The following is a 16,860-nucleotide window of genomic DNA, read 5'->3' as shown; positions in this document are numbered from 1 at the left end:
AAATTATAGAAACAAGTCAAATCTATTAAGTTTCTAAAGGCTCTCTTACCTCCCTTCTGATCCTGGGCTGTTTAAAGGTGCATCCTCATCAGTACTATCCTCTAGATTTTCTAAAAAATGCCCAAAATATAAATAATATCCACATGTCACAGTCAGAATCATAACTGCAGTCTCTATGCTATAATAAACATCAGTCCAAAGTCTCAATAGAGGCACTTTGGTTTTAGTAACTAAGCAGAAATAAAACTATAGAAAAACATTTCTAAGGAACTCCTTTGAGTATATGTCCTAAGATGAGGAAAAATATATTCAAAATAGGAAAAACATAAGTTTGAATGGTAAAACAAAGAACATTCTTAGAGTGGGAAGAAGATCATATTTATCAGAGGACATAGAATTGTATTTTTTTCAGAGTCATATATAACCGCATGTCATCCAAACACAAGAAAATCCACTGAGTAAAGTAACACAAGATTAAAGTAAATGTTGCATGAACTCATTGCAATGTCCTTCATTCACTGTGAAATATATAAGTAAAAACGTACTTGTTATACTGTAGCAGCTATGCCAACTTACTAAATGGAAAAATGCCTTCAGGTAGTGCAAGCGTGTGTGTGTATGTGCAGGTACTCAAAAGTCACACATCAGCATGCAACTCATTTACAAGTACACAGAAGACAAAAACAACAGATTTGCATGCAACTGTTCTATAAACCAATACAAATAAACCACTGCTATTTCAAAACAATTCTAGCAGACTAGTAAAAAAAAAAGACAAAAAGCAAACATATAAAACTAGAGGGAAGTCAGTAAACAGAACAGCCACAGAAAGTAAATTATTTAAAATATCAGAGAATCCCTAATGTAGATACAAGTTTTTAAAACATACATTTAATTACAAAATCATTCTACAAAACTAAAGACAGTATTATAAATAACATGTTACATTAATAAAAAATGTGTAGGATTCATTCCCTTTTAACTTTAAATTTTATCTCATACAAGTGGATCATGTATGTATCTACATGAGTCAACTAATTCATTTCTCTCCACACATGCTGACTTTCTTCCTAGCAAGAACTTGGATGGAAATTGGGTAATACTTCACAGTATTACCTAAAATGGAGAAACATTTAGGACTCACACAAAGGGAGTTACTTTCAGAAGAAAATGGTGGTCTTGAATGGTGGTCTTGAAGGTGTGTATCTTAAAACTCTACATTAGAAGGAGGCTTAAGGACTTGTTTCAGAAAAAGGATAATCAAGTGCCAGTGTGAATGAGTAGATAAGGAAGAGGGAAGAAGAATTAATTATTAAGACGCATTTGAAGTATGGTGCTGGCAAAGATAACTGAATATACCATAAACCATTAGAGTAACAAACAAATCTGTCTTGGAGGAAGTACAGCCAGAATGCTCCTTGGAAGTGAAGAGGGTAAGACTTGATCTCATGCACTTTGGACATGTTATCAGGAGGGACCAGTCCCTGGAGAAGGACATTGTGCTTGGTAAAGTAGAGGGTCAGTGAAAAAGAAGAAGACCCTCAATGAGATGGGTTGACACAGTGGCTGCAACAAGGGGCTCAAATATAGCAATGATAGTGAGGCGGGTACAGGACCAGGCAGTGTTCTGTTCTTTTGTACACAGGGTCACTATGTGTTGGAACCTACTTGATGGAACTTAACAACAAAAACAACAAGGTGACTGAATTAGCCGACAATGAAGAAAATTAGGTTGTAAAGAATAGTAAACCTAGTGTACATTTTCTCATGTATAAAAGTAGAATAAGATTTGCTAGCAATTTTCTTGGAGGGAGTGATGAAACCAGATAGTATGTGAATATCATGTGAATGCTTAATAAAACCCACTTTATTTAGAGATAATTATGGCTTGTCCTAACCAAGCTGGGTCAGAGCATAGAGGCTCCCCAGACAAAGAGTAACTGTGGGACTGGGCTTGGTCTGAAGCTCTATGGTATTTGGGCAGCAGGACTTCATCACTTCATTGTTGTACTTTCAACTCTAAGAACATAATTCTAGCGTCAAGGCTAGCTTCTTTTCTCATCACAGCAGCATTAGAGATAAAAGCATAATTAAAACTCCCAAATGCCCTGAAGTTTACATGAGTGTAAAGTTTCACAGTTTCAATGTCACCAAAGTTAAGCAAAATGGTTATAAAAATAAGTCCGGGGCACAGAGTTAACATAGCAGCCTTGAGACTGTTATCCTTAGAAAGGCCTGTTTACAAGGTTGGTCGTTGGCTGGCATTTGGAAACTTGTTTCTCAGAGTGTATCTGTCAATAGTAACTAATAAGAGTGGCTCACTGTCCAGACTGCAAATACAGCATATGTTTTCCTCCTGGGAGTCTAAATACTAGGTGTTGTATGTGCTAAACAGAGGGTGCCTATATGAATAGTCCCTAATAAAAACCTCAGGAAATTGAGTCTCTAACAAGCTACCCTGTGTATAAACATCAAGCACATGTTGCTGCATTTTCATTTCATGTCATTCATTTTCATTCTCTGTGTTCTTATGGAGGAAGAGAATAGAAGATGACAGGAATCCTCAAGACTCTGTCTGTGCTTTGTTCCCTTATAAACCACCTGTGTGTTCATGCTACATTGCTGTAAAACATCTTCACCATGAGTACCACTACATGCTAAGTCCCGTAAGTCCTTCTAGCAAATCGATCTTAGGGACCCCCAACACAGTTGGAAAAAAAAGGAGAAAATAAGGATGTTCTTCAAAGGCTACCAAAAAAAAAAAAGTACGAGCCTTTGTATGGAGTGCTGGGCCTGACCAACTCTCTAGTTTTATGTTTCATCATTCCATGTCATGTACTTTTTGCTCCAGTAGCATCAGTCTGCTGGGAGGCCCCATGCACACAATATTGTGGCTAAATCTCCAGACTTCAATTTGTGCTGTTCCTCTGTCTGGAGTGATTCTTCTCCAGGCCACTTCAGTCTCATTTTTTGCTTGGATATCTCTTTTTCTTCCTTTAAGTTTCAGCTCAGGTGCCACCTCCTCGAGAAAGCCTCCATTTCTGTTGGGTGTTTTCACTTTTGTGCTCACATAACCCCCAAATATATCTCCAGCTTGCCCTCACTACAATATGTCATAATCTGTTCAAGGTCTGTCACCATCAGAGGGACTTCACATCCCTGAGAGCAAGGGTTATGTCTAACGCATCTTTGAATTCCAGCACCCAGCCCAATGCTTGGGATAAAATTAAAGCTAAATAAGTATTATTTAAAATAATGTATTTATGACTGATCAGCTTTAGATTCAGCTTCCTTCCCTCCCCCTGCTTCAGTGCTTTTCCTCCAGTTTCTATGGTCTGAATTAAGGATCCAATTCCAAGGGCAAATTTCTGCCATGGGACATGGGTTACATCAGCTAAATGGAGTTATTATTCTACGCTTCTGACATTTCTTTGCTACAGATCACTGAAAACTGCTTGCAATGAGTCTAGGAGGCTTCTCCCACTTGTGAAAGAGTATTTTTGCTCATCAAATTAGCAGTTAAATATTTTTCTGTATAAAAGGACATGAAAGATGCACTGGATTTTTTTGCCAAGCAATAAAAGGTTATAGATTTATGTAAGAATTTACTCATTACTATTTATAATAAATAAAAAAGAGAAGGAGGAGGAAGAGGGAAAGGAGAAGAGAAAGAAGAATGTTTGATAACACATGAAATGGCAAAAATGTAGGTTATAATGTAGGTTTTTTCCACTTAAATTCTATCTTTTATGCCTAGTACTTGAGCAGCCTAACTAGGTTCTTCAATGTAACCAATTCTAGTTCTTCTACTTCTCCCTGTTAAAAGTGTGAGCAGCTCATAGGAGCCTTTCCATACTTACAATATGTAGTTGATTTCAAGAAAGTGCTACTTTGAGATTAATATGCAGTGTAAACATCTAAAAAATCAAATAGCTCATATATTTAACTTGTATGTTAACATTTAAAATAAATGCAGATTCATAGAATATGTTTATTCTAACACACAAAGGGAATTACAGTTTTGACAGCTGTGTGATTAGAAAAAAAAGTTAAGATCAGATTTAAAAATAATTTTATTTAAATAAAAAGTGGTCCAAAAGATCATTAAAAAAGATCAGGCCTACTGGTTTGATGAAGATTGGTGGAAGCCCTGGGACTATGGCCCTTAGACACGTTTCAAACTAGGAACTGAACTTAACCCTCATGATTCAACTATCAGCCAAACAATAGGCAGGCCTATGAGGTGAACAGTAATATCAGGAGGGTATACATTCATCAGAACAATTAAGCATATGAGATCAAGAGGACAACATTTGCCCAGGGATAGAGCCAGGAGGGAGGAAGGGAGTGGGAAGGAATGATAGAGGGAAGGAGTGGGTACAGGGAGAAAGTGGAAAGAGTGCTGTTACAGTGTGGGGGATGCAGTAAATGTCACAAATTGGAATGTGTATGGATAGTTGAATGGGAAAGCAATTTGTTCTTTAAACTTTCACCCAAATCATAATTTAAATAAATAAATAAATAAATAAATAACACTGTTCCAAAATGATTGTCCAGGCAAAATCCAACCAATAAGAATTCCCTAATATTCCTTCCTGTGTATAATCACTAAGAACAGGTAGAGATAGTATCAGTGGTTGGATATAGGTCATAGGAATGTTGTAGAAGCAGAAGAGAAAGATTAGAAACCTCCATACTCGATGATCTCTAAAGTTCCTTCTAACTTGAAAATACTATGCTATGGTAATAAACATTGCTTCAATCTGTTTAAAAAAAGAAAATCATTTGGATCGTTTTCTTCTATTTACAATATTTAAACATGTGTACCTCATTTTATAAAAAGGAAGAATAGATGAGAATCTAGCAAATATATAACAAAGACACTAAATTTTGGTTTCAAAGAAAGTTATTTGTGAGGTTAAAACAACAGGTGCAAGTTAATAGATATATTTAACAATTAAAAAGGAACATATATTCCTTTTTTTTAACTATAAGAAGGAAAAATAATTTAGAGGGCTTAAGAAACTGGAGGCACAATTAGAGCTCAAATAATAAAATAGACAACTAACTAATGCATACTTCTTTAAACATTTAATAATTCTTAAATCAGGAATGTTTAATAAAGACAAAGGACCTGTATGTTTGTGATCATGGATACCTTTCAATAAAGATCATGCAAAAAACAGCTGGCTATCAATAAAAATTTTTTTAAATAAGATGTACCATAATTAGTGTACATAAACAATTAGTAATCATGCAGCTGTAGGGTACACAGAAAGCTAAACATACTTACCTAATGGAACGCTATCTAGATCTGTGTAAATAACAGCAAAAAGGAAACAAAAAGCGACACTCCAATCAAAACAGATCCAATGTCAAGAAGTCCCATATAAAACAAGAGTATGTATTACTTATAAGATATATAGAATAGATGCCATAGCAAACGCTGATTTTAAGGTAGTTAAATATGCAGAATAAAGTAATGAAACTTGGTTAATATTTTAAGTAATTTAAATAACCAATTCAAAAACTTGGCTCATTTTCTGTAGCCATAAAAACTAATTGTTTAACAGAATTAAGTAAGCCTTTTTAAATTGGTGATCATTTCTTGGAAGAACAGTAATTACTTTCCCCAAAATTAATACATGCAAATTAAAGAAGGAATAATTATTAAAAGCATAAGTAAATATAGCATCTATTCAGTCAAGTTATAGGGCAAAGAGGTATAGGATAGCATGCTCAAAGAGCAAAGCTACCATGCAACATATTTAACTAAAATTTAGTCCAAATTACCTTGTAAAGCATGGCCTAGTAGAGCATCCAGCTCGGGATTTAATTCTGCTTTCTCTTTCAACATATGGAATAAAAGCTGGTTTTGTGTAGCACTGGTTATTTCAGTTTGTTTAAGGCGACCTTCAAGTACTTTAATTTGAGCTTCTTTCTGGGCAGCCTGAAGACCCTATAATAACATCAAAAAAAGGAAAAGGGGGAAAAAAAACTTAGGTCATACAAAACAGAATCTACCACACAAGAACTGTATCAAATTAGCAAATGCATATGATACATGGACTCTGACATCAGATAGACCTCGGTTCAAATGCCAGCCCCTCCACTTACTAGCTTGGTGACCTTGGGCAAATTACCTTATCTTCCTGATTCTCAGTTTCTCATTTGTAAAATGATATGAATAATATTTATGTCACATTGAGAAGGTTAAATGAAAGAACATAATATAAATGGTCTAGCACAGACCCAACCAGTAAGCCAAGTGAGTCAGAAATCATTATTATCTTCAACAACTGGGCAGAAGTCAGGTGATAGATTAAAGCATTTACCTTCAAAGAGAGATTGAACTATGTTTTTTCCTTTCTGATTTTCTTTTGGGCTATAAAAAAATCAGTATTAAACCAGAGTAATGATACTAAGTTTGTTTACACTCAGAGATATTTTAATCTTTCATGTTAAAGCAATGAGCCCTAGTGGAGCAGTGATTAAGCACTCAGCTGCTAAATGAAAGGTTGGCAGTTTGAACCCACCAGCTGCTATGTGGCAGAAAGATGAGACAGTCTGCTTCTGATAAGATTTACAGCCTGGAAAACTCTATGGGGTAGTTCTACTCTATCATATAGGGTTGCTATGAGTTGGAATTGACTGGACAGCAGTGGGTTTTGATTTTGGTATGTGAAAGCAGAAGGGAAATTTTTTTCTTCTTTAAGTTGTTTATGTGTTCTAATTCACAAGCACAATAGAGGGCAAGTGAATGAAACAAGAATTAGAAAAAGTGATCTAAATATTGCTGCCTTTCCTAACTCTAACCAAAGCCAGAAGGAGTACTTTCTCAATTAAAAAGTCTTCTTCCTTAATATAAACAGAAGGTTCACCGGAGAAAGATAACCAAAACTACAATGAACTACAATGAACTTAAATCAAAATTTAGGTTTTCAATAACAATGTAGTTAAATCTTACCTTATTGATGCCCATTGACAGAAAGTGATCTAATAGGTAGCGGGCTTCTGTGAGTGTGCAAGCATTAATGACTGCAGTGACATCCAATGTCTCACCTTCTTCCTGTATCAAACCAGCATATGATGATTATCATTTTGAGCTGGATGTATTTAAGTGAAAGCCAAAAGCCACTTGAAAAAGCATTCATGTATTTATTTGATTATTTTGGGTTACCTATTGAGACTACTCAGAAAAGTACAAGCCATGATCTCTACTGTAAGAAACACATGGTCTAGTTGAAGAAATAAGATAAGTTTGAGCAGTTAAGAATTCAAGGAAGGATATAATAAATGAGATATTTGTTGTACAAATAATAAATACTATCACAAAGCCAGCAGACAAAGCTACTCTTTAGGCTGAGTAGTTAGGGCTCATGGAGTACGTCAGGAAGAATATTTCTCAGCTAATGGTAAACAATCAAAAATATTTTTCATTAAGTCATTAAAGATTTTTTTAAAAATTACAAACCTTTGCTTCTTCCATCTGCATAATGTTGGCTTGACAATCAGAAATACTGTCGTTAATATAATCTATATTAGCCGTTAGTGACTCCATCTCCTCATTGATATTAACCACATTTTTATCTCCCTCTCCACTCTCCTTCACTATCTTTTCCCTTCTTTTCGAAAGCTTCTCTCGTCTTTTTGTAAGTTCTTCTCGTTGCTATTGAGAAAACAGGTTGGATTTTGAGAAATGACATTCATCTATCCATTCAAAGTATAATCAAAACCAAGAAAACATCATGGTAAATATAAGTTTATCCAAGGAATAAACTTGGAAGATATCTGCATTCTGATTTTCATACCTTGAGGAGTCTATTCATATCTGCCTCCATATTGGAAATAGTCATTTTTTGCATGATGATGTCTGTGACCCTACGTTCAAGAAGCTGCCACTTCATGCGAGCAGTCTTAGATGTAAACACTCTGCCAGTCAATCCTTTTCTCTGGTATTTTTTTCTACAATCATATGAAAACAGACAAACATAATTACTTACATACTGATTTGACTGTGCACTGCCAAACTGAATTTTTCATTTAAGTGCAACATTCAGTAATAATGCCCATGAAGATTATGTTAGGAAGAACTGAAGAATCACGGTGACCTGGTTCCATTTGTTGTAGCCGTTGGTAAGGCCTGGACTCTTGCCACAGGAATTCTCATTTTCTGTTGGGTTGCTGCCCTTGATGCATCTGTTTCTATGGCAGTTGCACTGGAACTTATGTCTTGAACAGAGGCATCAGATGAACTCAGCTTCCGAGTGACCTTTCCAGCCACTTTATCTGACATAGGCCTTACTTGCCGACGAAGAGCTGTAACCTAAAACAGTAAAAGAGGTTGGCTCATTTTCTCAGTCCATAGAAATACATCACTTATGTCAAAGTCAGAATGTTTCCCCAAAATAGTTACTTTGATTACATTACCTCTTCTGTTTTGCGGCGAAGAACCACTTCTTGATTTCTCTTCTGGGCTTCCAGAAGTCTAAGTTGATGCTATAAAAAAAAAAAAAAAACATTGAAAAAGTTGAAACAGTAAACTGAAAGACACAATACTTTCTATTCTTACATTAACATATTTTTCTTATAACTATGCAAACTATAAGGGTTCATAGCAGAACATGACTTAGTAACAACCCTGCATCTATTACTACAGCTATAAGTATTTTATTCCAACAAAGAAAAATACATACTGGTATAGCCACCTCTCTGGAAAATACAAAAGTTATCTCCGCACCACATAGTTTTGTGTAACAAATATTTACATAGTGTTTATATGCAGGTAGGAGCTCTGCTGGCGTAGTGCCTAAGGCATTTGACTGCTAACCAGAAGGCTGGCAGTTCAAACCCACCAGCCACTCCTCAGAAAGAAGACTGCGCAGTCTACTTCTGTAGAGATACTGCCTCGGAAACCCAAGGAGGGGGTCACTATGAGTTGAATCAACTTGACTGCAGTAAGTTTGGTTTTTGAGTATATGCAGGTACTGTTCTAAGTGCTTTATAAATATTGTTGAATCAAATAGATATAACCACATGGGGGAAGTGGAAAGAGAGCTGTTAGACTGTGGGGACTGCAATCAATGTCATGAAGCAAGTATGTGTGAATTATTGTATGGAAAATGAACTTGCTCTGTAAACTTTCACCCAAATCACAATTAAATAAATAAATTAAATGGCTAAGAAGTGGAAACAATTTAAATATCTGTCAACTGATGAAAGGATAAACAAAATGTGTTATATTCACATATAATACAGCAATGAAATATTATTCACCTACAAAAAGGTGAGGTACTAATACATACTAAAACGTAAATGAACCCTGAACACATCATGCTAATTGAAAGAATGCAGACACAAAAGATTATATATTATATGATTTCATTTATATGAAATGTTCAGAATAGACAATCCAGGTAGACGAGAAAATAGATTAGTAGTTGTCAGGGACTGAGGAGAGGGGAGAATAGGGGAGTAATGGCTAATAGGTATGGGGTTTATTTTTGGATTGAGGAAAATATTCTGCAATTAGGTAGTGGTAATAGTGGCACAACTTCATGAATATAATAAAAGACACTCAATTGTACACTTTAAAATGGTATAAGGTATACTGATTTAATGGTAGAGTCAGCCATCTCAATCTATGGGTTCTGTATTCACTAATTCAAGCAACCATGGATCAAAAATATTCAGGAAAATTAAAAAAAAATTAAGTTGTCAAAGCAATCCCTCAAAGGCTAAGAAAAAGGGTAATACAGTTTACATTGTATTAGGTTTTATAAGTAGTGTTTAAGGCAGTTGGCTGCTAACCAAAAGCTTAGTAGTTCAAAACCACCACTGCTCTGCAGAATAAAGACGTCTGGTTTTATAAAAAACTAAAGTGTTGGAAACCCTATGAAGCAGTTCTAGCCTGTCCTATAGTGTCACTCTAGAGTCACAGTGGACTCAATGGAAAGGATTTGGTTTCCTTGGAGATAATTTAAAGTATATGGCATGATGTGCATAGGTTATACTCAAATATTATACCATTTTATATAAGGGACTCTCAAGGAGCTCTGGTAGCATAGTGGCTAAGGCACTTGACTGCTAACCAGAAGGCTGGCAGTTCAAACCCACCAGCCACTCCTGGGAAGGAAGGTTGGGCAATCTAATTTCATAGTGATACTGCCTCAGAAACCCAAGGAGGGGTCACAATGAGTCGGGTCCAACTCGATGGCACATAACAACAACAACATGAGCATCTACGGATTTGGTATCCACAAGGGACCTATAACCAAGCCCCCTCCCCCATGGATATCGAGTACTTAACTCACTGCCACTGAGGTGATTCTGACTCATAGCAACCCCCATTGGGTTTTCACGGCAGTACATCTTTACGGAAGTAGATTGCCCCATCTTGAGTGGCTGGTGGGTTTGAACAGCCAACCTTCTGGTTAGCAGTCAAATGCCTTAGGCACTATGCCACCAGAGCTCCTGAGATAATGGGCAATGTATTAAAATGTGCATATACTTGATTTTAGTAGGAACATATTGGTGTGTGTGTGTGTAAACTGTCCATGAATTAAATGTGACAAACTACACTGACTATTAAAAGACATTGATGTATCATAAAACAAAATGTGTATGAACTGCTATGGAAAATGAATTTGCTCTGTAAACTTTTACCCACATCACAATAAAAAGTTTTTTTAAAAGAAGACCAGGTTTGCTGGTCTGATAGAGTCTGGTGAGACCTCAGAGACTATGGCCCCTAGTAACCCTTCAGGTCTGGAACTGAATACACTCCTGCGGCTTCTAGCCAAACAATAGATAGGCATATGGGTGAACATTTGCATCAGGTAGATATACTCCTTGGAGAGATCAATCATGGGAGAACAGAAGGGCAGTGTTTACACAGGGAAATAGCTAGGGGAGTGGCAGTGCATGGGAAGGAAGGACACAGAGAAGAGGTAACTAGGGGGAGGAATTGGGAAGAGAGATGTTACATTGTGGGGAATTGTAGTCAATGTCATGAAACAAAATGTGTATGAACTGCTGTATGGAAAATGAATTTGCTCTGTAAACTTTCACCCAAATCACAATAAAAATTAAAAATAAAAAAAGACATTGATGTAAGCTTACAGAACAGAAAACAGAGAACCAGAGGTGTCAAATCTGTAAATGACAAGAACTACAAAGGAAAAAGACAGAACAGAACTTTCAAATGGATAGGGAGTCAGAAAGATATCAATACAGAACAGATTGTTCCAAACTTAGGAAGATAAAAATTTATTATAGGGTAATCACAAAGGAAATGAATAAGCCTTCTAACCAAAAGAAGAAAGAAAATTACAAAGACATAGTAAACACAAAAGCAACAACAACAAAGAAAAGAAAACTTAATCACAAAATGAAATCAGCACAGAAGAATATTCAGAACAAAAAAAATCATTAACACTACAATAAAAAACTAAAGAATGACAACAGTAAATTCATACTTATCATTAATTACACTGAATGTGAATGGATGAAATGCACTAATCAAGTGAGAGTGGTAGAAGAGACAAGAAAACAAGACCCATCAATATGCTGTCTACAAGATACACACCTTAGACACAAAGATAAAAATAAATTAAAAATCAAGGGATTGGAAAAAATATTTCAAGTTAATGGCAAACAAAAAAGAGGAGTGGCAATATTAATTTCTGATAAAATAGACTACAAGGCAAAAACCAGCATACAGACAAGGAAAGACATTATACGACGATAAAATGGTCAATTGACCAAGAGGATATAATCATGTTAAACACTTATGCACCCATGAAATACTCCAAAATAAATAAATCAAACATTAGCTGAATTGAAAGGAGAAACAGACAATTCTACAATAGTAGTGGAAGACTTTTGATGAAGGGCAGTACAACTAGAAAAAAACTCAAAAAAGATACAGAAGATATCAACAACACAATCAACTAACTTGACCTCATAAACATATATAGAACACTTCAAACAACAAAAACATTATACCCATTCTTTTCCAGTGCAGATGGATCATTCTCCAGAACAGGCCATATTTTAGGCCACTAAACAAGTCTCAATAAATTTAAAAACACTGAAACACTACAAAGCATTTTCTTGGATCACAATGCTATAAAATTAGAAATCAATATAAGAAGAGCAGAGGGAAAAAATCAAATACATGGAAACTGAATAACACACTATTCAAAAACTACTGAGTAACTGAAGAAATTAAATATAAAATGAAAAGTTCCTAGAAATAAACAAGAATGAAAACAACATACCAAAAGCTTTAGGATATAGCAAAAACAATACTCAGAGGACAATTTACAGCAAAAAAAAAAAAAAAAAAGACAGAAATATTTTGGTTCAAAAAAGAAGAAAGAAACAAAATCAGAACCATAACCCAACAACTCCAACAATTAGAAAAAAGATCAATAAAAGAAGCCTACATTCTCCAGAAAAAGGAAATAATAAAGATCAGAGTAGAAGTAAATTAAGCAGAAAACATAAAAACAATAGAAAAAAAATCAACAAAACAAGAAGCTAGTTGTTCGATAAGACTAACAAAATGGAAAAACCACTAAGGAAAAGAGAAGGAACAAATCACACAATCAATGAAATTGGTGATATTACCATACAATCAAGCAAAATAAAAATGGATAATAAGAGAATACTATGAAGAACGATGCTCCAACAAATTAAAAAACTGACAAGAAATGGACAAATATTTAGAAATACATGACCAACATAAACCAACACAGACAGAAGAAGAAAATTTGAACAGACCCATAACAAAAGAAGAAATTGAGCAAGTCATAAAAAAAAAACTCCCCACAAAAAAAATGTCCTGGCCCAAATGGCTTCACTGGATGGAATTCTCCCAAATTCATTCTATGAAACAAGCATAACTCTGATAACAAAAACAGGCAAAGACACCACTAAAAAGGAAAACTATGGACCAACAGCCCTCATGAATACTGACACAAAAATCTTAAAAAAAAAAAAAAAAATCCTAGCCAACAAAATCCAACATTATATCAAAAAAATAATACACCATGAACATGTGGGATTCATATCAGGTATGCAAGGATAGTTCAACATTAAAAAAAAACAGTGTAATCTATAACATAACTAAAACAAAGGAAAAGAATCATATTATCTTATCAATCGATGCAGAAAAGGCAACTGATGAAATCCAACACCCATTCCTGATCAAAACTCTCAACAAAATAGGAATAGAAAGGAAATTTTTCAACATAATAAAGGGCATATATACAAAACCAAGAGCCAACAATATATTCAATGGAAACAGACTCAAGGCATTCCCCTTGCAAATGGAAACCAGACAAGGATACGCTCTATCACAATTTCTAGTAAACATTGTATTAGATGTCCAACCCAGGACATAAAGCAAAAAAGAGAAATAAAGGGCATTCAAATTGGCAAAGAAGTAAAATATCTCTATTTGCAGATGATATGATCCTATACTTAGCAAAATCAAGACACCCATCAAGAAAACTACTAGAACTAACTGAACAATTCAGCAAAATGGCAGGCTATAAGATCAAACATAGAAAAATCAGTGGGGTTCCTCTACATCAACAAAGAGGTCTCTGAAAAGGAATAAGGAAAGTAATACAGTTACAATAGCTACCAAAAAGACAAAATACTTGGGAATAAATCTTACCAGGAACATGAAAGACCTATACAAAGAAAACTACTACAAAACATTACCACAAGAAACTATAAGAGAACTACATAAATGGAAGAACATAGCATACTCATGGATAGGAAGATTGAACATTGTGAATATGTCAATACTTCTGAAAGCAATTGATAAATTCAATGCAATCCTGATCCAGATTCTGTCAACATGCTTTAAAGACATGGAAAAGCCCATCACTAATTTCATGTGGAAAGCAAAGAGAGCTTGGATAAGCAAAGCACTACTGAAGAAGAAAAATAAAATAGGAGGTCTCACATTCTCCAATCCCAAACCCTACTACAGTAGTAAAAACAGCCTGGTACTGGTACAATAGACACCTAGAACAGAATTGACAATACAGAAATAAAACTATCCACCTATGCACAGCTGATCTTTGACAAAGAGCTGAAACTCATTAAACAGGGAAGAGATAGTATCTTTAACAAATGGTGCTGGCAAAAATGGATATCCATTTGCAGAAAAATGAAACCAGATTCATACCTCATACCATACACAAAAAACAAACTCAAGATGGATCAAAGACCCAAACATAAAACCCAAAACTACACAGTTCATCAAAGATAAAATAGGAGTGAACTTAGGGGTCCTAATTTATGGTATAAATAGACTATCAAACATAACCCAAAATGCACAAACAGCAGAAGAGACACTAGATGACTGGGACCTTTTAAAAATTAAATTCTTATGTATATCAAAAGACCTCCAAAAGAGTAAAAAGAGAACCTACAGAATGGGAAAAAAAATTTGGCAATGACATATCCAACAAGGGACTTATCTCTAAAATTTGTAAAACACTTCAATATTAAAAAGACAAAAAAATGCAATTCAAAAATGGACAAAGGATGTGAACAGACATTTCACCAAAGAAGATCTTCAGAGGACCAAGAAACACATGAAGAAATGCTCAAGATCATTAACCATCAGAGACACGCAAATCAAAACAACAATGAGATATTTCATTCCAGCAATAATAGCAAAGTTCAACAAAACAGAAAACAACAAATGCCAGTGAGGGTGTGGAGAGATTAGAACTCTCATACCCTGCTGGTGGGACTGTAAAATGGTATAACTACTATGTAACAGTATGGTGCTTCACAGAAGTACTATTTGATCCAGCAATCCCACTAGTAGAAATATATCCCAAAGAGGTATGATCCAGAATATTAATAGATTTATACATACCCATGTTCATAGCAGCTCTATTCACAATAGAAAAAGAGATGGAAACAGCCTACATGTACATGAAAAGAAGAATGGATAATCAAACTATGGTACATACACACAATGCAATACTATTCAACATTAAAGAATAATAAAGAATCTGTGAGTCATCTCACAATGTGGATGAACTTGGAAGACTGAAGAAAGAGTTCAAGACTTGAGTTGCAATATTGAAGGATTATATGGGCAAAATACTGAATGGTGCAGAAACCATCAAAATAAGATGAAAGGAATACACAGTCATTGTACCAAAAAGAATTGGTCTATGTTCAACTATTTCAGGAGGTAGAATATGATCAAGAACCAATGGTATGGAAGGAAGAAGTCCAAGCTTCACTGAAGGAATTGGAAAAATAAAAACTTCTAGGAATTGAAATGTTTCCACCATCAGATGTGGCAGTGGAAGCACTTGTTTATGCCAGGAAATTGGAAGGCAGCTACCTGGCCAACTGATTAGAAGATATCTGTATTTGTACCAATTTCAAAGAAAGGTGATCCAATAATATATGGAAAATATCGACAAATGTCATTGATATCACAAGCAAGTAAAATTTTGTTGAAGATAATTTAAAAACAGTTGCAGTACTATATTGAGAACTTCCAGAAATTCAAGCTGAATTCAGAAGAGGATGTGGAATGAGGGATATCATTGCTGATGTCAGGTGGATCTTGGCTCAAAGCAAAGAATACTGGAAAGATGTTTACTTGTGTTTTATTGACTATGCAAAAGCATATGATTGTGTGGATCATAAAAAATTGTGGATAACGTTGAGAAGAATGGGAATTCAGAACACTTAATTATACTCAAGAGGAACCTATACATAGACCAGGAGGTTGTCGTTTGAACAGAACAAAGGGACACTATGTGGTTTAAAATCAAGACAGGAGTGCATCAGGGTTGTATCCTTTCACCATACTTATTCAATCTATATGCTAAGCAAATAATCCAAGAAGCTGGACTATATGAAGAAGAACACGGCATCAGGATTGGAAAAAACCATTAGCAATCTGTGATATGCAGATGACACAAACTTGCCTACTGAAATTGAAGAGGACTTGAAGCATTTACTGACGAAAATCAAAGACTACAGTCTTCAGTATGGATTATACCTCAATATAAAGAAAACACAAATCCTCACAACTGGAGCTGTAAGCAGCACCACAGTAAATGGAGAAAAGATTGAGGTTGTCAGGGATTTTAATTTTAATTGGATCCATAATCAATGCCCATGGAAGTAGCAATTCTATCTCCCACAGGGCAGCTAGCTGGTGGGTTCAAACTGCTGCCTTTTCAGTTAGCAGCGAAAAGCTTTAACCACTGTACCATCAGAGCTTCTTGGAAATGCTGTAGTATATGAAAAATGACTAAACTTAAGTATAAAAAAGCATCTAATATATGATTAAAATGAGGTAAAAATTTGAAGTACATACACCAACTTGCTGATTGTTGTTTGGGTTATATGTTCTGTTTTTTTGTTTTTTTTTCCTTCCTTCTTTATTCCAAATTTTTGTCAATATGGTTACTTCTTTACAAGGAGAAAATTCTATTTACAGGGTTTCTTTTTTCCCCTTAGAAAAGAGGGTATTACCTTCTTTTGCCCAGTATCAGTAAGGTTTCAACAACTGTGTCTTTTTTCTTGCTCTACTTTTTCTAAATATTTCTTGAAGAAACATGAACATACAGCATATTTTAGAAAACGGAAATATACTTTGGGAGATAAAAAGGAAAATGAAAGAGGAAGATGGAAGAGAATAACAAAGTAGCAGTCAAGAAATCAAATATTTTACTGCACTGGGTAAACCTGCTGAAAAGACCTCTTTAAAGTGTTAAGGAGGAGCTCTGGTAGCATAGTGCCTAAGGCACTTGACTGCTAACCAGAAGGCTGGCAGTTCAAACCCACCAGCCACTCCTC

The 16,860-nt window shown here is 35.1% G+C and overlaps 1 protein-coding gene across 1 annotated transcript in view; it reads right to left on the bottom strand.

Moving 5' to 3' along the window:
* The window catches only part of KIF21A (kinesin family member 21A), a 123,945-nt gene that overhangs the window by 38,937 nt on the left and 68,148 nt on the right, over window positions 1–16,860 (bottom strand). Inside the window, exons 16-23 of the mRNA XM_042781289.1 lie at window positions 8,431–8,499; window positions 8,112–8,326; window positions 7,812–7,965; window positions 7,475–7,669; window positions 6,968–7,069; window positions 5,794–5,959; window positions 5,294–5,314; window positions 50–110 (exon numbers count right to left, since the gene is read on the bottom strand). Coding sequence (XP_042637223.1) covers window positions 50–110; window positions 5,294–5,314; window positions 5,794–5,959; window positions 6,968–7,069; window positions 7,475–7,669; window positions 7,812–7,965; window positions 8,112–8,326; window positions 8,431–8,499 — 983 coding nt within the window. The remainder of the gene's footprint in view (window positions 1–49; window positions 111–5,293; window positions 5,315–5,793; window positions 5,960–6,967; window positions 7,070–7,474; window positions 7,670–7,811; window positions 7,966–8,111; window positions 8,327–8,430; window positions 8,500–16,860) is intronic.

The sequence above is a fragment of the Orycteropus afer genome, unplaced genomic scaffold, assembly GCF_000298275.1.
Source record: "Orycteropus afer afer isolate SDZICR_OR568_19922 unplaced genomic scaffold, OryAfe1.0 scaffold00100, whole genome shotgun sequence".
Lineage (NCBI taxonomy): Eukaryota > Metazoa > Chordata > Mammalia > Tubulidentata > Orycteropodidae > Orycteropus > Orycteropus afer.
This window is presented reverse-complemented; position numbering and strand designations above follow the sequence as displayed.